General features: G+C 40.7%; 1 protein-coding gene across 1 annotated transcript in view; it reads right to left on the bottom strand.

Moving 5' to 3' along the window:
• Positions 1 to 24,665, bottom strand: part of TDRD9 (tudor domain containing 9) — a 150,905-nt gene that overhangs the window by 80,543 nt on the left and 45,697 nt on the right. The window contains exon 7 of the mRNA XM_073349793.1: positions 23,364 to 23,528. Coding sequence (XP_073205894.1) covers positions 23,364 to 23,528 — 165 coding nt within the window. The remainder of the gene's footprint in view (positions 1 to 23,363; positions 23,529 to 24,665) is intronic.

Genomic DNA, 24,665 nt, shown 5'->3' with positions numbered 1-24,665 from the left:
CCTAAATATTGTGAGTAGATTGCCAATCATTTTCACAGTCCAAAATTAAACTAGCACCTGACTTGAATTCTTTCAAGTTTTCTTGAATTTATTAAAACCATTCCAATAGAGAAGACACTAACGTCAATCTGAAGCTTTACAAGGAAATTAGTCTACTCAGAGGGATGAACTTTTGGCCCCCACAACTCATCTTATTTAATACATTATTTCTGGGGTACATCTATTTTTAAAAAAATACCAAGATGTTCCCTGTAACAGTTATCTACATAGGATAAGGACGATCAACTCCCAGCTTCCAGCAAAGTCTGCAGGTCATGACAGATAAGACTGAAGGATCCAAAAGGATGATGAAATGCATTGATTCACCCTCATACGAGGAGAGGAAGAATCCCTCTCAGAATTCCCATAGGAAGTGCAGTTCCACATGAGCAATACAGGACTGTGTTATGTTGTGCTGGCACCATCTAGCACTTAAAGCTATATTTCTTTTTACAGGAGTATTAGTGATCAGGACTTTTTTTTAATCTCCCCCCTTTTTTGCTGCAGTCTGCTGCAAAGGTCAGACTATAAATTAGTTATCTCAAAACAATCTAAGAGTGTTGATTTTTTACAAGTTAATTGCAGAGGCCTCTGAAAGACCTGTTCAAGTGGTAATTAAGAATCAGCAGGTAAGTAGACTCAGATTTGTGTTAGCTACTCAAGAGATCATCACCTCAAACCAAACCTATGTTGGCTCCACCTCCATAAGGTCACTGAGTGCTTTCCTTGCTCTTCCATGTCTGCTCATTTCATCACGGATACTCCTACATGTGGCATGCCTCCTAAAACCTGAATGCCAAGCCACACTCCCTCCTCTCCTTATTTAAATCCACTTTTAACCTTGCTTCTGTACTACCATCTACAACAATCGTTTACAACCTGTGGTCCACAGAGGGTCCTCAGACTATGTTTAAGATTTCCAAAGGGGTCTGCACCTCCATTTGAAATTTTTTTGATGTCCGCAAATGAAAAAAAGATTGAAAACCACTGATCTGCAAGAACTAGGATAATTTAAAAAGATACCAAAAAGCTGAAGTTCCATCTCATATCTGTAAAAATATATATGCCAGAACTGAGTCTCCATATGATCCTATTACTATAATCAGTTTCCTTCTTTATCTCTCTGTCCCTTATCCATCCAATACTTCTCATCTTTTAAAAAGGATCAAAGGAAGCTGTTTTTTTAAAATATGTATCCTAAGCAGCTATCATGTTTTGGTGTTGTGAAATAAGTAGGGCTGTCAAGCGATTAAAAAAATTCATGACAATTAATCACTGTTAAACAATAATAAATTACCATTTATTTAAATATTTTTGGATGTTTTCTACATTTTCAAATCTGTTGATCTCAGTTACAACACAGAGTACAAAATGTACTTTAGATTTATTTTTTATTACAAATATTTGCACTGTAAAAAAACAAAAAAAATAGTATTTTTCAATTCCCCCATTACAAGTACTGTAATACAATCTCTATCATGAAAGTTGAACCTACAAATGTAGAACTATGTAAAAAAAATTGCATTCAAAAATAAAACAATGTAAAACTTTAGAGCCTACAAGTCCACTCAGTCCTACTTCATGTTCAGCCAATCGCTCAGACAAACAAGTCTGTTTACATTTGTAGGAGATAATGCTGCCTGTTTCTTGTTTACATCACCTGAAAGTGAGAACAGGCATTCGCACGGTACCTGCATTGGAAGATATTTATGTGCCAGATTTGCTGAAGATTCACATGTCCCTTCATGCTTCAACCACCATCCCAGAGGACATGAGTCCATGATGATGATGGCTTCTGCTCGATAACAATCCAAAGCAGTGTGGACCAATGCATGTTCATTTTCATCATCGTGAGTCAGATGCCACCAGCAAAAGATTGATTTTCTTTTTTGGTGGTTGAGGTTCTGTAGTTTCTGCATCCAAGTGTTGCTCTTTTAAGACATCTGAAAGCATGCTCCACACCTCGTCCCTCTCAGATTTTGGAAGGCACATCAGATTCTTAACCTTGAGTCAAGTGCTGTCGCTATCTTTAGATATCTCACATTGGTACCTTCTTTGCATTTTGTCAAATCTGCAGTGAAAGTGTTCTTAAAATGAACAACATGTGCTGCGTCATCATCCGAGACTGCTATAACATGAAATATATGGCAGAATGTTCACCCAGAGAGTTCAGTCACAAATTTAATTAATGCGTTATTTTTTTAATGAGTATCATCAGCATGGAAGCATGTCCTCTGGAATGGTGGCCGAAGCATGAAGGGGCATACGAATGTTTAGCATACCTGGCACATAAATACCTTGCAATGCCAGTTACAAAAGTGCCAAGTGAACGTCTGTTCTCACTTTCTGGTGACATTGTAAATAAGAAGCGGGCAGCATTATCTCCTGTAAATGTAAACGAACTTGTTTGTCTTAGCAGTTTTGGCTGAACAAGAAGTAGGACTGGGTGGACTTGTAGGCTCTAAACTTTTACATTATTTTGTTTTTGAGTGCAGGTATGTAACAAAAAAAAATCTACATTTGTAAGTTGCACTTTCACGACAAAGATTGCACTACAGTACTTGTATGAGGTGAATTGAAAAATAATATTTCTTTTGTTTATCATTTTTACAGTGAACTACCCCTAAATTCTGTACTCTCAGCTTTTTCACTGGCCACATGCAATCATACATCCTAGCCTAGTAGTGCAATTTGCCCCAGGACTCTGCTTTCAAAGCACATTCACTCAATCTTGAGCCTCCACAACCATCTCTGTCTGGCTCACTCATGGCTTTTCTGATTGAAATGCTTCATTAGACATTTGTCCAACTTTTCACATTGTCAAAGTCACTTAACACATCCCTGAAAAAAATGGGAGGTTTGAGTGTCTCTTTTGCACAGTCTCTTCCTTCTTATGAACTTTGTGTCCCCTGAAACTTATGCTCCAAGGCACACTGTATTCTCTCTCCAGTTACCAGACCCATCCAGTTTTGTTTATTTGGTCAGCAAATGTTCCTCACTATTCAACTTCCTTTACCAGCTGCTTAACACTCTCAAGCAGTGCTTTGTCATTATGAACATGTGCAGCCTATGTAGGCACACCCATAGTGACAAAGCACTGCTAAGAGTGTTAAGCAGCTGTCAAAGGAAGTTGAATAGTGAAGAGGAATATTTCCTGAGCGTATAAACAAAACTGACTAGGTCTGGTCAGTGGAGAGAGAGAACAGTGTGCTTTGGCACATGAGCTTGTAGGCATTCCCAAGCCAGTTTTGATCTAGCTTAACAGTTCTCAAACTGTGGGTCAGGACCCCAATGTGAGTCGTGACCCCACTTTAATGGGGTCATCAAGGCTGGCGGTAAACTTGCTAGGGCCCAGGGATGAAGTCGAAGCCCAAGCCCCCCAGGGCTAAAGCTGGGGCTTGGGGTTCAGTCCCCTCGCCTTGGGCTGAAGTCAGGGTTCAGGCTCAGGCTTCAGTCCCCCATGCCAGGGTTGTGTAGTAATTTTTGTTGTCAAAAGGGGGTCACAGTGCAATGAAGTTTGAGAACTACTGATCAACTACATCACAGCTAACTCAAGTAAGTAACAACAGTGTAGCAATGGCAGCAGCTAGCCATTCAAGTATGTATCCAGGGTCCTGAGTAGGGTTATATTCAGGAGGCTGGTTCATGCGCTTCTGTCCCTGCTGCCATGGATAACTGCTATTGTCACTCAAGTTAGCAGTGATCTAGCCAGATAAAATGTAGGTCAGGTATCCCTACAGGAGCTGCAACTGCATCTCCTGACTGCAAACCACACATATCCTGAATTACAGCCTCATCTATGCTTGAACTTCTCTGCTTGTTGTTACCACCAGTTCAGCTATTCCAATAGTAGTATCAGTGGGAATGCTAGAGAAGACAAGGAACTGGCATTTTAAGCATTGCATCCTCTAAACCTGGATTACGTGACGCTGATTAAAATGCAGTATCCATCATGAAACCCTGTCTGCATAAGCACACCCACTGTGGCTGCCACTGGGAGAGAAAGACCAGTTACAGCAATGGTGGGATAAGTTAGAGAAAAAGCTAATGTTAAGTGAAGCCAAAATACAGTAACAAGGCACTGCTGGAGAGTCTTAAGAAACTGGCAGTGGAAGTTGAGAGACGGAGGAATATTTGGTGAGCATATAAACAAAACTTGGATAGTCTGAGTGTAGAGAATAGAGTAAGAATATATTTATCACTTGTCCACATTCTACTTCACTTCTACTGCCATAAAACTAGGATTATTAAAAAAAAATTCAGACTGAACAATTACATCAGGACACAAGCAAATGCCGTATGAACTTTCTATTATTCAACAAGTTCACTTGATGTGAATGCTGTAACTAGGACTTGAATAATTTAACTTTTCCATTGATGTTTAATTAGCTTCTTGAAATGTAGGGGGTATAGTGATTTTTTTTTTAAATCAATTTAATTTCAAGGGCTTTGGTGTGAAGTTGTACCTTTCTTAGTGTACTTTATGTTCAGTGAGGACTTGCTCTCCCCTGGCTGCTTGAGTCTAAGATAATGCCTTTTGAATTATCTCTGATTGAACATCTTTCAAATTTCTCTTTTCACTTTGTTAGAGCTACTATAGCTCCCTTTGCTATTCCTCAACATGACAAGACTGCCGCACAGCCCATAAAAAGGTAACAATGTGACAAAGAATAAAATCCATAAGTACTAACATAGCTTTTTGAAGTAACCCATCAAAAAACAGACCTGATTTTGATATATACACTTCACTTGTATCTGGATTCCAGAAATTCAATCCAACACACACAAGAGTCACCCCCATAAAAAGTAGTAAGAAGGGTCTTCATTATTTTACTTTTGCCAAATACAGTTTCTCACACAAACCTTCAAGTGACAAAACTTCCATTGCAAATAATGTACACAACATTTTTCAAAGGAAACATGCTAATTCTTAAAAGTTACTCATTAGAAACAAGGAAGAACAAAGGCGGGTGGCAGTGCACGCTTTGTAGTGTCCAGCTGCTTACAAAATGCACTGCAACACTCCCGCTAACATCTCAAAACAGTAAAAAACAAACAAACGAAAAATCTTAACAGTACAAGATTGAAAGAAGCCACTATGTGCCACTGATGTGGCATGAAGACTACATGTCTACACTTCAAGTAAGGGGTGAGATTTCCAGCTCTTGTAGACATAGCATGCTAAAGGTGGTAGTAAAGCTGGAGCAGCACAGGGAGGAGAGAGCATCTGCACAGGCTAGTTTAATCAAGTATGTGTCCATGGGGTCCAGGTGGGTTTGTATTCAGGCCAGCTAGCCCATGCCACCACTTACCACTGCCTGTGTTATCATGGCTACACTAGTTCAACAAGAGCTAGAGTAAGCATGACTACATGAGCCAGGAATCACAACCCTAGTTCCAAATGTAGAAGTAGCCTTAGATCATGAGGAGGGATCTGGGAAACACAGAAGTGAACTGATAGGGAACGCTTGCCCTGTTTAAAAAGGAACTGCCTGGAACATTTAGAGGATAGTGTTTATGCTCTGCATGGGCCCTGGCTTATTTATTGCCCACTGCCATCTAAGGTAAAAAAATCTTTGCGAGGAGTTCCACTGGCCTAGTACCAATGACCTAACACCCAGGAACAAAAGTCCTCGCAGAGTCAATCTTTGGACTGTGACGTTCCCCTCTGGTGTTATCCGGACCGGTGATCTGCTAGGTCACTCCCATCCTGGACTCTGGGAGCCAGCCTTACCCTGCTCTGCTGTGAGAACCCCCACCCCGGGCTGTTCACACACAGCCTCTGGCTTGTAAGCTGCTCCCTAGATAGTGCAACCAAATTACACTAGCCAATATTTCCTGTCCCAGACACAACCCTAGGAACCTCCGTCTTGCAGTATCCAGTTATGCCCGTTGGACACTGCAAGCTTATATGAATTAATCAGTTTAACAAAGAAATTGATATGCACCAGGCTTGTTATCCCAAGGGGAGTCTCCGACATGCTTCAAATCAAACACACTGCTAAGGTACAATAAACAAACAGATTTATGAACTACAAAGATAGATTTTAAGTGATTATAAGTCAAAGCACGATAAGTTGGATATAGTCAAATGAAATAAAAGCAAAACGCATTCTAAGCTGATCTTAACACTTTCAGTACCCTTACAAAACTTAGATGTTTCTCACCACAGGCTGGCTGGTTGCCCTTCAGCCAGGCTCTCCCCTTTGATCAGCACTTCAGTCACTGCGTGGTGACCTCTGTAAATGGAGGTGGAAGAGAAGAAGAGCATGGCAAGTGTCCCTCCCTTTTATCATGTTCTTTCTTCCCTCTTGGCTTTGCCTCCCCCCTTCAGAGTCAGGTGAGCATTACCTCATCACAGTCCCAAACTGACCAAAGGAAGGGGGGTGACTCATTCGAGAGTCCAACAGATCCTTCGTTGTTGCCTAAGCGAGTGTCCTTTGTTCCTGCGAGGCTTGGCTGGGTTTGTTCCATACATGCCCTGATGAGGTGTGAACTGCCCCTCTGCTCTTGAAAAGTTTTTGCCTGGGCTTGCTTTAAGCCATGAGGACACATTTTCAGCCTCATAACTGTAGACATGAAATTACAGCCTATAACTTTACCATAACAACAATGCTCAGTACATCATGAGCCTTCCAAAGATACCCAACATGACAAACTTTGCATTAGATACCACACAATCATATTATAAGGATGAATATGGGGGTGTCGGGTGTTCCCATGAGGTACAGAATGTCGCAGTAGTGTTTATGCTCTGCACAGGCACTGGCTTATTTATTGCCCACTGCCATCTAAGGTAAAAAAATCTTTGCGAGCAGAAGGAGTTCCACTGGCCTAGTACCAATGACCTAATACCCAGGAACAAAAGTCCTTGCAGAGTCAAACTTTGGAGAGACTGTTACTATACATAAGAATGGAACTGTAATTCAGCATCTTGAATATATTAATATTCCAAATGTTCCAGGAGGGCTGTAAGTTAACCTTTAGAAGTTTGTGCTTACATCAATTCCTTTCTTCTTTTTCCCCATCACACCCTGCAGTTTATCAATCTCCTGAAGCTGATATGCAAGCACATATGATCAATAAAATAACAGTCCAGTTAAATACACAGTAAACAGCTAACAAATTTATAAAATACTTGAACATGCCAACAGAATGGAAAAATACTTCCCTCAGGAAATTAAACTAAATCATGACTTATGCTTTCCTACAGTCATGAATGACCAGCATCACCTCTGTATGACCTCTCACAACTGGGAAACACAAGCACATATTATGAAGAAGTGACTTCCCTTTCTCCTCCAGAAGAAAAGTGATAGAAGAAGATGATGTATACATCAGATCCAAGAGCATACACCTATCCAAAGCATAAGAGCTATTATAAGCAGGGACAGGATAGAGGTACTCAAAATACTGAACAATATAAAGATGGTCAACTGGGCCCGCTTATTCACCCTCCCAGGATACAAGAACAAGGGAACATTTAATGAATTTGAAAAGATGTTTACACAGAATTTGATTAAAGGAAATAAGTATATGTATATATCATTTTTTAAAACACACACACACACACACACACACACACACCAATCTGTGGAACTCATTGTCAAAGTATCATTCAAACAATGAGCTTAACTGGATTCAAAAAAGGATTAGACATTTATCCAGATAATAGGAACAGCCACTGTTACATTAGAGGTTGGTTTTTTTTTTTTAAAACAAAGAAATATAAAGCCTCATATTTCAGGGCATACGCAAACAAGTAACAGATGGGGGTTTTAGGAAACCAATGTGGACTGATTTAAATCAAGGATGTGATTTAAGTCATCCTATTTTTTTAAATTATTGATTTTAAATCAAGTTGAGGCTTTGTAAAATTAATTTGAAGATTTATGTTACTGCAATTTCAGATTAAAACTTATAATGAATTAAATTATAAGTGCTGTGCTGATAAATGAAGTTACTCATAGGACTAACGTGAAGTGTAGCATCAGGAGCTAAAGTTGTATTTATTAAAATCATAAATTGTGTAACTTCAAAAGAGAATTGCTTTAATGTTATTTAGGCTTTCAATCCATTAAGAAAATTACTGCACATTTTATACACTCAGACCAAAATTTGCAAAAACAGGAGCCTAAGGCTCCTAACTCCAAATTTAGGCACCTATGGATGGGATTTTCAAGAGCAACTGGCAACTTCTCTTTAGTATCTGGTACTTGTCACTGTCAGAAGTACAATAATGTAATAGATGGACTTCTGTTGTGGTATGGCAGTACTAATGTTACAGTACATCATGTTGATGTCTCAAAACATACACTTGCATTTTTATTTGTCTATCAAAGCTTCCAGTTCTCTTCTCTCCATAAGCCTTTCCTTTGCCCACCCTCTTAATAAACATTGCCACCTATAACCTAAAGGTAATTTCCAAGCCTGTATTTCTCAAAAAGCTGTGCAATGAGGCCAGTTAACTACAACTTCACAATTCCTTTCCTATTTTAATCTTGCTCGTATAAAAACCAAGAGGTTTTGTGTGTGCTTTTGAGTAGCCCTAAGGTACAAATACAACTGCCTGTACCATTATGTTTGTTCCTCCCTACTAAGCAAAGAATGGCTGTAGCCAAGAGGAAAAAAGAGCAGAACAGTAAGAAATAAACAAAGTCGGGAGAATTAAAGATGAAAGGCCATGTGCGATATGGGGAGTAATCAAAATGCTTTAAAAAAAATTATCTATCTTAAGTAGCTGCCCCCTGTTCACGATCTTTGGATTGAAATGTGTAGTAACTGACCTATAAATTGCCACAATTTTGATAAATGCAACTTGATAGACAGACTTCTCTGTGAACTTCCCAGTTATCTTTTTGTTGCCACCTATCATCAAGAATCTTTCAAAGACATCAGAAATTACATAATCTCTTCCATGCTGTCCATCTGAGCCAACATGTCACTGCTAAATATATGAATGCTGACAGGACATTGTTATAATACATTTCTTGCAGGCTTTTTCTGATGCATTGGAACTTTGATGGCTGCAGGAATCTATTAGTTTCTTTGGTAGTCACTATGCTCAGGAGAAAAACATCTGACTAATTTAGTCAATTAAATCTTTCTTTTAACTCTCTTACAAACTGTCTGGTCCTTTCTTTTTTCTATAGGCTTTATCCTTTGATATGGTAGAAACTGTAACGAAACAGATATATTATAGTTTTATTAATTCGTCAATTTTCTGCAGTGTGTGTCACTCGATGGGCATTATATGAATAGCTTCAGTTAATCAAGTCTGGTTGACAGTTTCCACATCCTAGTTATTTTTAGAATGGCTATGCCTGTAGTAAGGTCCAACCCAGGGGTGGCCAAACTATGGCTCGCGAGCCGCATGTGGCTCTTGTACAGTTAAAGTGCAGCTCGCAGAGCTCTCCACGTACCCCCTCCATTCTCTACCTACCAGACTTGGGGGTGGGGGGAGGGGCTTGGGACCCCTGCCTTGCAGCAGGGTCGGGGGTAGGGGCTTCTGTAGGAGTGGGGCTTCAGCCCTGAGCCCTGGCAGGTGCCTCCCCCAGGGCAGAAACCCCAAACTCCAGCATGCACACCCCAGCTCTCGAACTTCTGAAGACTGCCATATGTGGCTCAGAGGGTCAGTAAGTTTGGCCACCCCGGTCTAGGCCATCACTGTACTGAGGTCCAGAAACAGGTTTTCCATTTTATCCCAAATAGCTTGTTAACTTATGTTTTCTATTCTCATCTCACACCATGCCACTATAAATTAATGCAATCACATTAAACAGGACACTCAAGTATAAGTTTCCTTACAAATGTTTCAACAAAGCCTTGTATCACAATGCAGCACTCAGAATAATCTCAATGTGTGTCCAATATCATCGCTTTTCTGTCACTCAAAGATTCACAGGCAGACCTGGTACAGCCCAGAGGGCTTCACTAGGATTGTTATTGATCATGTCCTTGTTAACAAATTACTGGCAGTCAATAGTCATGGATGTCTGAGTTTGCAGAGGTGCTGAACTTGACACCAAACATCAGCTTCTGCTGACAAAAGTGCGCCTTCCACTTCTATGACAGCCAGCTAATTAGTCCAATTCAATCAAAAGCTCTTATTAGAGCTGAGCTCTCAGACAGCTTTCCATTTGAACGGCTTAAAACTGCCGAAGCATTAGAGACTTAAGCCTCACTTCCTCTGTCATCTGATGAGGAACAGCATTACTGTAATTGAAGTCATAAGTGCTGACTGCTGCCAGCTCAGTCCTGAGCCACAGCTCTTCAAATATATATGGATCAAGGAGGACAGAGACACCCATTGCAGTTTGGGATAAGAAAAGAAGCAAGGCTACAATTCAAGTGTTTAAAGACACGTTTGTCAAGAGCAAAAAGCAAAGGCCAAATGGATTAGACTTTGGAATGTCATCAAGTCATTGTGTAAGAAAAGATATGGAATCCTGGGGGTCGACTCAAGAAGCCAGTTTAGAATATGCTGCCACCAGGCACAATCTCTGCAGCCCTTATTCAATGCTGACGTGTTTGCGAGCAGAGACAGCACCAGCTTGTCCAGTAAAGAATTGGGATGGCAGCATCAGCCAGAGTCTACAAGATCAGTTGCACAGATGGGAAGATCATTTCAAAAAACACTCCTCAATTGTCTGTTACTTGCAGTCCCTCTTCCATTTGAAATGGGGCAGGAAGTTCCAGCAGATACCTTCCTTCAACCAAGTGGATCGCACTCCATAAACTGAAGTCTGTGAAGGCACCAGGGGTTTGTAACTTTACCCCTAAGCTGATTAACAAAGGTGACAGTATTGTTCTACCATTGCTACATCGATTCTTCCAAGCCATCTGGGCCACAAATATAATCCTCAACGACTGGAAGGAATTTGTTATTCTGCCTCTGTTTGAAAAGGCTGATAAGCCCAAATGTAGCAACTACAGAGGTACTAAGCTTTTGTCAGTCCCAGAGAAGCTCTTGGCTTTTGTGTTAATGTCTCAAATCAATGATGCACTTCATGGCAAAGACTGGGATATTCACTGCAGCTTTAGATCTCATTTCACAGATCTTTACCTTAAGACAGCTTTTTGAGAAGATGGATTAATTAAATAAACCTCACAAAGCACTTTTAGAGAGTTCCATCAGGCCTTTGATTCAGTGCATTGAGCAAGTTCCAGGGTCTGATGAGGTGACACAGTGTCCCTGAGAAGACAGTATCATTGACAAAAGAGGTCAGCTGTGTTCCATTCAATAGCTGATCCATAGCATGGTTTCCTATTTCCAAATGAGCTCAAGAAGGCTGTGTTTTGTCACCATAGTTGTTCAATATGAGCACTGTAGCTGATGGGTAAGTTTGAGGATGCAGTTGTTGGTGGCGCTGAGCTGACCACACTCTGCTTTAAGATCTTGCATATGCCAATAACATTGTCTTGTTGGCTCGGTTTGGTGAATCACTGATATTGATGGCTGATCTGGACAGGCAAGAAGCACAGTGCAATGGTCTGTTTAGTAATCAAGATAAAACTAAGTCCCAAGCCATTACCATCAAGCAACCTTCAACTTCAGATTTAATACCGAGCTGGTTGCACTTCTTTGAACAGGATACTGAGCAAGTGGCAACTGCCAAATACCTTTTAGGTGCCATAGGCAAGGCTTAAGGATGCTCAAAAGGTGTGGGCACTTGTACAGCAGTGGATGCTGCCATGTTTCAGGCCCTTCAGTGGCCTCCACGGAGGTGTAATGACATCTAGCTTGCTATGAACCTGTGGATCTACAAAATAAGAATTATACCAACTTGGTATACTAGTGAAACAGGTGATGAGGAAAGCAGAAGAACACCAAGTGGATGTTTTCGACTCAATTGCTCTATATTAAGTAGCAGGACAAAATCAGTAATGGAGAATGTTCACAGCTGAACCCAGCAACTGCCTCCATCAGAACTGGTTCAGTTTCATAGGCTTTGTGGGAATGGACATTAATAGGAAGGTGAATACAATATAAAGTGTTTCTCAAGGAATGCCACTACATGGCTGGTGATCGCATTGCCACCAAAAACTTCAGTGGCGTAATAAGATTGCCAAAGATGGACATAAACGGAACCACCAGCCAGACCACCTTAAGGACCTTGCTACAGATTGATCTGGCTGGCACTTGATCTGCAAGGCGACTACATCCCTTCGGGATTTGTGATGATGGCGACGATGTGTGCTAACACCATTCCAAAGCAAATGAGATGTACCATGCCTGTAGGAACTTAAAATCTAATTATGAATGATGCAACAGGTTAGAAAAAACACACACTGGGCTGCAGATGGATATGGAAGGACAAGTGACTACTAAGGTTTGTGGCACTTGATTCTGCTTATCAGAAATGTTTAATAAATTTGTATGGTTAATTATCCTCCTCCCATATCAACACCTTTTCTGCTATAAGCTGGAGGGTTCATCAGTTTAAAGTGACAGAGGAAGAAAGAGACCTGATTTGTTGGTTGATCACAAGATGACTATGAGCCACCAATGTGAGGTGGCTGCGAAAAAGGCAAATGCAATTCTAAGATGTATTAAATAAGACATTTCCAGTAGAGATAGAGTATTAATTCCATGGTACAAGGCACTGGTTAGACCTCATCCGGAATACTGTGTACAATTGTGGTCACCCATGTTCAAAAAAGATGAAATCAAACTGGAACTAGGACACAGAAGATCTACTAGGATGACCAGAGGAATAGAGAGCCTATCTCATGAGAGGAGACTAAAATCTTGGCTTATTTAGCCTAGCAAAACAAAGGCTAAGAAGCGATAGGATTGCTCTCTCTAAATACATCAGGGATAAATACCGGGCATGGGTGAAGAGTAATTTAAGCTCAAGGACAATGCTGGCACATGAACAAATGGGTATAAACTGGTCATGAGTAAATTTAGGCTGGAAATCAGAATAAGGTTTCTAACCATCAGAGTAGTGAAGTTCTGAAACAGACTCCCAATAGGCATTGTGGGGACAAACAACTTAATCCCTTTTTAACGGAGCTTGAGAATGAGTGGGACTGTATAATGAAGTTGCTTCTGGTAGTGGGGGCAGGGCTCAGCACCTGGGGGTCTCTTCCAGTTCATGTCTTATGTTCCTAAAAGCTCATGCTTCAGAGTTTCACCAAGTTACCTGCAGGGATCAGGAAAGGAATTCCCCCCTTCCCCAATGCATTCTGGGTTGGGGTTTATTTATCTCCTTCCTCTGAAGCATCAGAGATGTCCACAGCTATAAGGGGGACACTGGATGTGGTGGGCCAGGATTCTGAGGTGGTACAGAGCATTCTCTCTCTCAGGTGTTTGGCTGGCTGGCTGCCTGCTTCTTGCTCAGATGCTCAGGGTCTGACCACCATGGTGAAGTCAGAAAGGCATATTTCCCCCAGGGCAGATTAGCAATGACCTTGGGGTTTCTCCACCTTCTGCTGAATGAAGCACAGTCACTTGCTTAGCTCATCTGGGTACATCTCAATCAATTTCTTATTAATTCAGGAGCCTGAGGCACTGGTGTACTACCTTCCCTTCTATTCTCTGCATGTAGTACATTATACTTTAATCTCCTGAGGGCTGTAATGCTTTGGTCTAATTTCAGTTGTTGGTTTAGCATTTGGGTGCTGGGTGGTATTGGTGGCCTCTGATGTACATGAGGTCAGACTAAATAATCTGGCCTTAAACTCTGATGTCACAACAACATAATAAAGCCCTCACCCTTTGCTTGACACAACCCAATTTGCATCACTTGAGAACTATTGAAACTCCTTTAAATAATCAGGAGGCAAAAATTTTGGTAAATTCTATTCAGATTTTTCCTCTTGCACTACAATCCCTTCTTTTTAAAAAAAAAAAAAAAAACACCACACACCACAGATCTGCTTGGATAAGATCTGTACGAATAATTAACCTGTCATTTCCCAAGTTACATTATGGGATCTGTGCAAGACCATAAAGCAGCAAAAAACCACCTTCCCCAGAATAAAAATCTGTTACAAATCAACAGATCTTGCCATAAATTAATATTGCTGGGGGAGGGGGAGGGGAGTGTCAAATGAATGTTACTTTTTATTAAGCTGCCAGTTGAATCTTCGTGGCTTCAATACCTCTTTAAGGAGTTATAAATTTGAAATAAAAAGCCTCTATTTCCTGAATAGATACATTTATGGCTGTTCTAGTATCTGAGCCCACATTTTAGAAAGGAGGTTCAGTTATCTGTATATAATTCACTCATGTACTATCAATGTCCATCGGTGATCTTCCTGAAAACACCATCCTAACCACTATGGCTGTAGAAGCCCTCTACACCAACATTCCACAAAAAGATGGACTACAAGCCGTCAGGAATAGTATCCCCAATAATGTCACAGCAAACCTGGTGGCTGAACTTTGTAACTTTGTCCTCACCCATAACTATTTCACATTTGGGGACAATGTATACCTTCAACTCAGCGGCACTGCTATGGGTACCCGCATGGCTCCACAGTATGCCAACATTTTTATGGTTGACTTAGAACTCAGCTCTCATCCCCGAATGCCCCTACTCTACTTGCGCTACATCAATGACATCTTCATCATCTGGACTCATGGAAAAGAAACCCTTGAGGAATTCCACCATGATTTCAACAATTTCCATCCCACCATCAACCTCAGCCTGGACCAGTCCACACAAGAGATCCACTTCCTGGATACTACGGTGCTAAGCAATGGTCATAAACACCACCCTATACCAGAAACCTACTGACAGCTATGCTTACCTGCATGCCTCCAGCTTTCATCCAGACCAAACCACACGATCCATTGTCTACAGCCAAGCTCTTCGATACAACTGCATTAGCTCCAACCCCTCAGACAGAGGCAAACACCTACAAGATCTCTATCAAGTGTTCTTACCACTACAATACCCACCTGCTGAAGAGAAGAAACAGATTGACAAAGCCAGAAGAGTACCCAGAAGTCACCTACTACAGGACAGGCCCAACAAACAAAACAACAGAACGCCACTAGCCATCACCTTCAGCCCCCAACTAAAACCTCTCCAATGCATCATCAAGGATCTACAACCTATCCTAAAGGATGACCCATCACCCTCACAGATCTTGGGAGACAGGCCAGTCCTTGCTTACAGACAGCCCCCCAACCTGAAGCAAATACTCACCAGCAACCACCCAACAGAACCACTAACCCAGGAACCTATCCTTGCAACAAAGCCCGTTGCCAACTGTGTCCACATATCTATTCAGGGGACACCATCATGGGGCCTAATCACATCAGCCACACTATCAGAGGCTCATTCACCTGCACATCTACCAATGTAATGTATGCCATTGTGTGCCAGCAATGCCCCTCTGCCATGTACATTGGCCAAACTGGACAGTCTCTACGTAAAAAAATAAATGGACACAAATCAGAGGGCAAGCATTATAACATTCAAAAACTAGTTGGAAAATACTTCAATCTCTTTGGTCACTTGATTACAGACCTAAAAGTGGCAATTCTTTAACAAAAAAACTTCAAAAACAGACTCCAACCAGAAACTGCTGAATTGGAATTAATTTGCACACTGGATACAATTAACTTAGGCTTGAATAAAGACTGGGAGTGGATGTGTCATTACATAAAGTAAAACTATTTCCCCATGTTTATTTCCCCCCCACCCCACTGTTCCTCACGCGTTCTTGTCAACTGCTGGAAATGGCCCACCTTGATTATCACTACAAAAGGTTTCCACCCATCCCCACCCCCCGCTCTCCTGCTCGTAATAGCTCACCTTACTTGATCACGCTTGTTACAGTGTATATGGTAACACCCATTGTTTCATGTTCTCTGTGTATATAAAATCTCCCTACTGTATTTGCCACTGCATGCATCCGATGAAATGAGCTGTAGCTCACGAAAGGTTTCATGAGCTACAGCTCACTTCTTATGCTCAAATAAATTGGTTAGTCTCTAAGGTGCCACAAGTCCTCCTTTTCTTTTTGCGGATACAGACTAACACGGCTGCTACTCTGAAACCTTTATACTCTAGTATATTACTGCACATTTTTAGGGGCCATTCATGCTAATGCCTAAACACATACTCTTCATGAATATTTAATGAGACAGCCAAACAACAAGGGGACTCCATCTAAATTAAAGCTTATACAGCCTAAGTCCTTTCTCAGCAAATTTGCTGTTCTATGTGAGTAGGTTCATTTCATATAGGTACTCCATATAGTTACATGTCTAAAATGACCTCAGATCAGTCTTCCTTCTAAAACCCCATTGAAAGCAAGAACTGCTCTAGATCAAATTACAAATGTGTTCAGTACACAGAAAATTCTGAAATGGGTCAGTTGTGGTTTTGTCACAAATGCTGTGAATAAAGTGCTATGCAGCCTCAGCAGCAGACTTCCAGTCTCTCCCTGCTCTAGGTGGAAAGTACTCTCCACCAGCCTTGTGAACCACCATCGCTGTGTGGGCCAGCATGTCAGGAGTGGAAGCCAAGACTCTTGCCCACCACCCTCCTCTTCCCTGCATGCCTGGAGTTGGTGACACAGGGCTCCATGAGGCTTGCTCTCCCTTCTTTGCTGCTATCCATGGTACGTGCATGCAGGATGGGCCACAATCTGATCCAAAGTAAGGAATTATCTGTAAATGTGGATGTCTCATATCCTCTTACAAGATACGGAATCATAGAATCATAGAATATCAGGGTTGGAAGGGACCTCAGGAGGTCATCTAGTCCAACCCCCTGCTCAAAAGCAGGACCTATACCCAATTAAATCATCCCAGCCAGGGCTTTGTCAAGCCTGACCTTAAAAACTTCTAAGGAAGGAGATTCCACCACCTCCCTAGGCAACACATTCCAGTGTTTCACCACCCTCCTAGTGAAAAAGTTTTTCCTAATATCCAACCTAAACCTCCCCCCCTGCAACTTGAGACCATTACTCCTTGTCCTGTCCTCTTCCACCACTGAGAATAGTCTAGAACCATCCTCCCTGGAACTACCTCTCAGGTTGTTGAAGGCAGCTATCAAATCCCCCCTCATTCTTCTCTTCTGCAGACTAACAGAAGCCATGGCATAATATAGCATTGAGCTTCTAGTTAACTTGCCATAATTGCTTTTACTAGAATATATTGTTTTGTTCACTGTGGCAGCAATACATAGAAGGAAAAGTTACTCTTGCACATCTAATATGGATTAGTTTCAAATTGTGTCTCATTGCAACTATGCTCATTCAAACCCAGATGGCGGTGAGTGTGACAATTAAGTCATCTTTATTCCGAGCATACTGTAAAAAACGATCTGTCTTTCAAATGATGCGATTACTCTCAGGTACTTGTTTTCATTAGTCTTCTCTTCTCACATCCTGCCCAGCAAAATGCTTTGGAGACAGCATGACGACTCCACCAATTAGAAAGCAGGAAGCAAAAAAATCCATCATAGGTGGTACATAAACCCTAGTCCACCCATTTTCTCAGCTTCCAAAGCAGGAAAATAGATAAAAACTTAGAAGAAAATATTTCAAGCAACAATCTCTGATGGGAGACAAGAAAGATGAAAGAAGAAACTATTACAACAAACAAGATCAGTAAGTAATCTTCCTTCCTTTTCCCATCCCATTCAGCAACAACCATTACAGGCAGGACATAGAGAATGCAGAATTACTACAGAAGGATTTACCTACAGTGGAGCTTGCAGAACCAACTAGCCAGAGACATGACCAGCTGCTAGTGGCAGATATAAATACGTGATGATCACCAAGTCACTTCACAAACACAAGAGGCACCTCTTAATCCTTTAAGCCGAAAGGGAAGCAATGCTTACGATGCAAGGATGAGGTTCCATCATTTTGAACACACAACATTCTCATGAGATAATAGTGATTTTATTGTTGGCTGTGCTTTCACTACAGCTCTCAAAATGAACTATTTACCATTTCTGAAACTTTAGCCAAACAAAAGCTACAGAAAGATGAAGCACAGGACAGTAAGGAAGGCAAAAAAAAAAAAAAAAAAAGGCTGAATGCACCAGAGGTGCAGGGTAAGAAACTCAATTCTCTGTATCTTGGAAGAGCAGTTGATGGCAACTAAGTACGTCACTGTGATAGAAAACAATTTCAGGAATACTTCGATGGATTTGAGAGGGAGATCTATAGGCACTTTCAAAACTAACAACACTCAACTGAAAAGTCAAAGGTCTGTGTCCTTTTCTTTTCAGAAGGGAGTAAAATAGTCTCTTCACCTGCCTGGCAACCAATGTCCCTTCCCTGAGTTGGGGTACAGCAGGCAATAAGGAAATTAAAAGACTCAAAATTTAACAGCAAATAGCTAACGATGTAAAAATAGAAGAGTACATCAGAAGCAGAAAGTCTGTGAAAGGATCAATAGGTCTGTTAGATAACCAGAGTTTAAAAATGGAGAGAAGAAGAAAAATAAGGTCATTGTTGAAAAGCTACGGGATTTCTTTGCAACAGTCTTTACCGCCAAGGATGCTGAGGAGACACTATCCTGAACCTGCTCTTTTCTGGTAACAAAAGAAGAGATACCATCAGAGATTGGAGGCACCAGAAGAAGAGGTGGCACAGCAAACTGATAATTTACAAATCAGTACATCCCCAGGCTCAGATAGTATACACATTTAAGGGTTCTGAAGGAGTATACGTAACAGAGGCGAGCTGATAATAATATGCTCTTATTACAATAACATGTAAATTAAGCCTCTGTTCTAAAGGACTGGATGGCAGCAAACGTACAGTAGTCCCAACATTTTAAGGGGTCTCTAGGACCATTCTGAGGAATTGTACACCTGTACCTGGCAAACTGGTTAAAATGATAATTTAAGCAAAGAACAAAATATTTTAGGTCATGATGTGAGTGATATGGTCCAAACCAGCAGTTTCCACAAAGGAAATGACATTTCACTAATCTTAGAATTTTTTGAACAATGTCAATAAAGTAGCGGATAAAGGAGAACTGATTAACAACTTATTCAGACTCCCGAAAGACTTTTCAAAAAATTCCACAGAAGAGACTACCCAAAGCTAGTTATTCAACTGGGTGAGACGCAAAGTTTTGTCATGAATCAAAAACTCAACAGGGGACAGAAAGCAAAAGGGTAGGATTAAACAGTCAATTTTCATCCTGTCAAAAGATTAACAGTGGGTGCTGCAAGATTCCACACTGGTTCCTGTGTCAATCTGTTAATTATCTGAAAGAGGGAATGAGTAGTGAAGTAGTAAAAATTCCATCTGACAAAGTTATTAGGGTTAGTCAGGACCAGAAAGGATTGAGAAACGACAAACACACCTAACAAAGGCAGGTGAATGGGCAACATGGTGGCAAATGAAATTCAGTGTCGATAAATGCGAAGTAATGCACACTGCAGGGAAAAATTTAAGATACTTGTACACCTGTATCAACTGTGGCACCATTGTAACAGCTCAATGAAGACCTCTGCTCACTGTCTGATTTTTGCCACAGTTAATGGTGGATAAAAATTGAGGATTTTTTTGAAAAATTATTTTATTTAAATTACAAAAAATTTTCCATTTAAAAATAAACCTGTTTGAAATTAAATCTGAATTTAATACAAAATATGTTAAGTCCTAAAATTTATTATAATCTCTTAAAATTGATATTTAAATAAATATAAATAGGATGACTCCTTGGCCATCTCTCAAAACCTTTGAGTTAAAGGCTGCTTTTCTATATAAAGAAAGAATCAGGAGAAAAACATCTAACTTTTGAGGTCAAGCTTTCTAAATATGGCACAGTAGGTCATGTACTGTATTAAGGGTTTGTTTTGTTTAATAAAAATAAAATGCTATATGTTTTGTGTTTTTAATTAAATTTTAGTTACCATCCTAATGCAGCTTGACAAGTCATGAGCTAATTATCTAATAAGCAATATCATTCCCCATTTTCTAAACATACTAAAAATCTACAATTAATAAGAATCTGAAAGTTATGCTATATAATTGCTTAAATAAATGTATATAGTTATAGTGAACCCACCTAGGCAGCACAAAGATGTACCAATCTAATGTAAAAACTCTTTTTAGTTGTAAATCAACATGCTTTAATGGTTATCAACCAATGAGAATATACCTTTCTTTAGAGAATAACTGAAGTACAAATGGAAAAGTTGATTAAAATCAATGACATTTCCACTTGGTGATTTAAATCACTGATTTAAAATTAATCCACCCTGCCACAGGTACACAAGATGCTAAGGAACAGAATACTGAACAATATGGATAAATTATGCCTTTTATATGAATCAATAGTTCAGCCACATTTGAAATACTGTGTACAGTACTAGCACCTCTCCTCAAAAAGGATATTACAGAATTACAGCGGGGTTTGGGGAAGGGCGATCAGAACAGAACAACGAGAATGACCAAGCGCAAGGGAAAACTCACTGAGAGATTCAAAATCTAGAGAGTTCTTACCTTACAAAGGAGACTAATAAGAGAGAACATGATAAAAGGAGAGAAGGTACACTGAGAGTGTCTGTTCTCTCTCTCTCCCCCTCTCAAACTCAAGAACTATGATTTGAGAACCCCTTAATACCAGCTGGCAAGGGGGTTTCTGAAATCGCTCATTCCGATAGGTATATTCTGGTTCATCAAAGAATGTCATGTGAGGTCTGAAACGAAAGCTGGGGTCACAATGGCCATTGATATTGTGAGAGGTTATGTACGGATAGCATGTGAGGCTTTATGGACTCATACTGAAAATTTGTTCTTAAGAGTTTGCATCAAGGCGTGAGTCATCAGCAGAGATGAAAAATAGGTTTTCTGTCAGAAGCTAACACAACGGACGCCCATTTACACACAAAGATATCAAAAAGATGTTAAGTCAACAGGGAACCAGCACACAGGAAAAACAAGGATGGGTAGTTATAATTTCTAAGTAGAAACAGTGAGCTTTGGACATATAAGTAGAAGGCAAAGAAGACACCCTCTTATCCCACACTTAGAAATAAATGAGCAGAGTGCTCACATTCATGAAAATGGGATCTCAGCCAACCTTGATTGAAACACTCCAGAGGACTTAGGGGGTGAGAAACTTATTTAAGTTTAGTCTCTAGAAAGCATGACTGTTATGACTTTATTTTATATGTAACCATTGGTTTCCAATATTTTTACTCACTAATCACTTGAACCTTGAATCTCTGATGATAAACTTATTCTTGTTTTCACTATAAATATATCTAAATGCTGAGACATTAAGCAAGGTGCTGATCATGAGTTCAGTCATACAATCTGGCATGGACACTGATTGTGTTCAGTGGATAAGGGGCTGAATGCTTCAGAGATACTTGGAGACTAGGGTGCACCTACTGTTAATCTGCAAAGCAAAGTAAGGCTGGCATACCTCAGAAGAGAGTGCTTGAGTGGCTAACAGGCTGGTGATGTCATGGAGAGCACAAGACTGATAAAACGAAATAATTTTTCACGCAATGTGCCATTGGATTCTGCAACTCATTGCCACAGGAAGTCACTGAGGCCAACAATTTAGCAACATTCAAAGGAGGATTGGAAATTTATATGGATATCAAGAAAACCCAGAGTTATCACAGTAGTAACAACAAATATTTTGTAAGGGATATTAAACCTCAATCTTCAAGGTTTAAACCCATCTCTACCTATCAGAGGTTAGGATGAGACACTAATATGGAAGGAAGTGGGGGAGGTGGGGGAATTACCAAAAATCTGCCTACAGTGGGGTTCTTACATTTTCCTCTAAAGCATCTGGTACTGGCCACTGTCAGACAAGATACTGGACCAGATGAATCTCAGGTCTGACCAAATACAGCAATTCCTATGTTCTTATACATTGCAGGTAGTTCACCTTGAGTCCCAACTTCAAGCTTGAGGTGATTCTGGAGGAGAGAATGACTGTTCATCTCCTTCTCTATAGCACCCAGAAGGTGAAGTTGCCTTAATCAATGAGTATTCAGTTGAAACTGATTGTATGTTTGACTCCAGGTTGGGCACCTAGCAACTTCCTAAGAAACTTAAGTTAAAATTCCATCTCTGCAGAACATCAGGCAGTCAAGCCCAAGAATTCTGGGTTACAGAAAACAACCAGACTTTGTGACAGCAGTAAAGCACGGTATAAGGTGATGCTCCAGAGGTCATAGAACCAGGAGTGATGGGGCCACCCGCCAAACAAGCCAAAATTGTTTCTGAAAGCTTCTTTCAAAAATCTGGGATCAACTTGCTTCCAGAAGCTGGTTGGTTGGTTGGGCCTTCTTGCTGGAGATGAATGAGTCAGCTTTTGTAGATCTCAAATGCTGACACATTTACTAGAAAACATGGAAGTGAAGGCCCAAAGTCTCCAAAGTCCTGTAGAGTTTTCCTTGCCTAAAGAAATCAAACTGGGGAAGGAAGGAATAGAGAGGTTCCCTCTCAAATTGACACCCCTAACTACCTAAATGTTCTCTCTCCCACCCCACCAAAAAAACCCTTTAACAAACAAATCAACCAACCAAAAAAGCCCAGAGTTTTTACCCCCCAAAATAGGAGACACAAACTACAGAAACCCCACTAGGAATTGCACCATTGCTATTGATTTTAGGTGGAAGGAGTTTGGGTACTAAGTTGATGGGTGCAGTATGAACTAAGATAAATAGATGCAGGTGGGAGTGATGAGGGAGGCAGGAAACTGGGGAATGCAAATTACCCAGTCTGGTTGTCACACCAGACTAGGATGCGTGGAATAGCAGTGTTTACTGGGACTGCAAGTCCAAAAGAATCATCTAAGACTCCAGCACAACGATGCTGAGGCTATGAGAAATGTGGGTACATGTTCCTAAAAATGAAAGGTGCCTTCATTATGATGCAAACCAGACTGGAGGGGTGGTGGTGAAGCTCAGACCCATAGTAACTACAGAGGCAGAGCATAACATAAGACTGAGGGAGACCCTCTAGAGAAAAAGTGCACTGCTGAACAAAAACCTTCACCTTTTTTGTGCTGTAAGGGGAAGAAGGCGGCAGATTTAGAGGAGCGTAAGGACTGAGGTACCCACTATTGCATGCACCCAGAATGCAGGAAGCAAAGAACAAAAAGTGGGTGGAGACGGGGTTACATGCTAATTCACAGGTCTTCTCATTCTGCTTCCTGAATGGTGGAGGCATTAATTCACTGGCAAAGTCTGTTGCTGGGTAGAATGTATAGATTCCTGTAACACCGCAATACTGTAATTAGTATCTAGACTTTCAGAACCAGTTTAATAATTTATCTAGAACGTAAAGGCATCCTATTTTGAAGAGCCCATCCCAAATGGTATCTTGTTACACCAAAGGAAACAGAATATTGTTCACTGTACCCTGATGTGACTAATGTGCCTCAAATCATTAAGATAGTATTCTTCAATGGCATAGGGCTTGCCTTCCACCTCAAACACGTAGGCTGGATTCAGTTTGTTACGAATTGGAACCACAAAGTAGTCAGCAAATTCTTTACAGTTGATTGTAGCAGACATCAAGATTACCTGTTAAAAGGAATTTGTATAATTTAGTTAAATATTAGCAGTAATCCACATCACGTCACACTAAGATTCAAAAGAGTAAACAAAGTTGTTGCTATGAATGAAAACCTAACTGAATATTTAATTCTTCTTTAGCTTATGATTCCTACACAATTCTTAACAGAAGAAAAGCTTATAGCAGATATTTTGTGAATTCAAAGGGAAATTTAAATGCAAGGGACACAAGTCACCTAGACTTCCGCCCCAGAAGGGCAAGACTACTCCCTATGATTCATTTACCAATATCTAGTTTTAAGCATCTCAAGTGATGGGACTTATCACTCTCTTTGGAAAATTATACCCTAGTTTAACATCTGCCTTACATATTTTTTAAAATATCTAGATCATTTTAAGGCCAAGTTCTACACTATGGGTGCTACACTGGCATAGCTATGACACTGTAACTCCATAGCATAGGCGCAAACAACAGCGATGGCACGGGGTTTTCTGTCCCTGTAGAAACTTTGCCTTCCTGAACAACAGTGGTGGGGATTATGCTGGCATAATATGTCACACAGAGGTGTAGATTTTTCACATCCCTGAGCACCACAGCTTGATCAACTTTTTAAGTGAAGGCCTAAGTTTCCTCTCAATTTCTACTCCTTACTGGTATCACACTAAATTCCTCTCCTCTTGGTTTTTGCACCCTTCAGAATATTTGTGGACTGTTTCTGCCTAACCTTGTCTACACTGCCACTTTAAGTGCTGCAACTTTCTTGCTCAGGGGTGTGCAAAAACACCTCCCTGAGCAGTGCAAGTTTCAGTGCTGTAAAGTGGCAGGGTAGACAAGGTACTAGCTGGGAGCTACTCCCCTCGTGAGGGTGGAGTTTTTTTTGTTTGTTCTTATGGTGCTGGGAGAGCTTTCTCCCAGTGCTTACACTGCAACTACACAGCCATGTTAAAGTGCTGCCGCAGCAGGGCTTTAACATTGCTAGTAAAGACATACACTAAGGCTTGAACGTATTTCAAGACGACAAGGGGCCATGGAATCAATACTTAGGGTCAGATGTTCTATCCTGTTCTGCTTAGCAGCACAAAAGATGCAGAAGTCACCCACAAGTCACCTGCTGGCAATTTCCCTGGCATGGAAGTCATCAACAG

This window comes from Lepidochelys kempii, chromosome 6, assembly GCF_965140285.1.
Source record: "Lepidochelys kempii isolate rLepKem1 chromosome 6, rLepKem1.hap1, whole genome shotgun sequence".
NCBI classification, from domain to species: Eukaryota; Metazoa; Chordata; order Testudines; family Cheloniidae; genus Lepidochelys; species Lepidochelys kempii.
The sequence above is the reverse complement of the archived record's forward strand: the minus strand, read 5'-3'. Positions and strand labels throughout refer to the sequence as shown.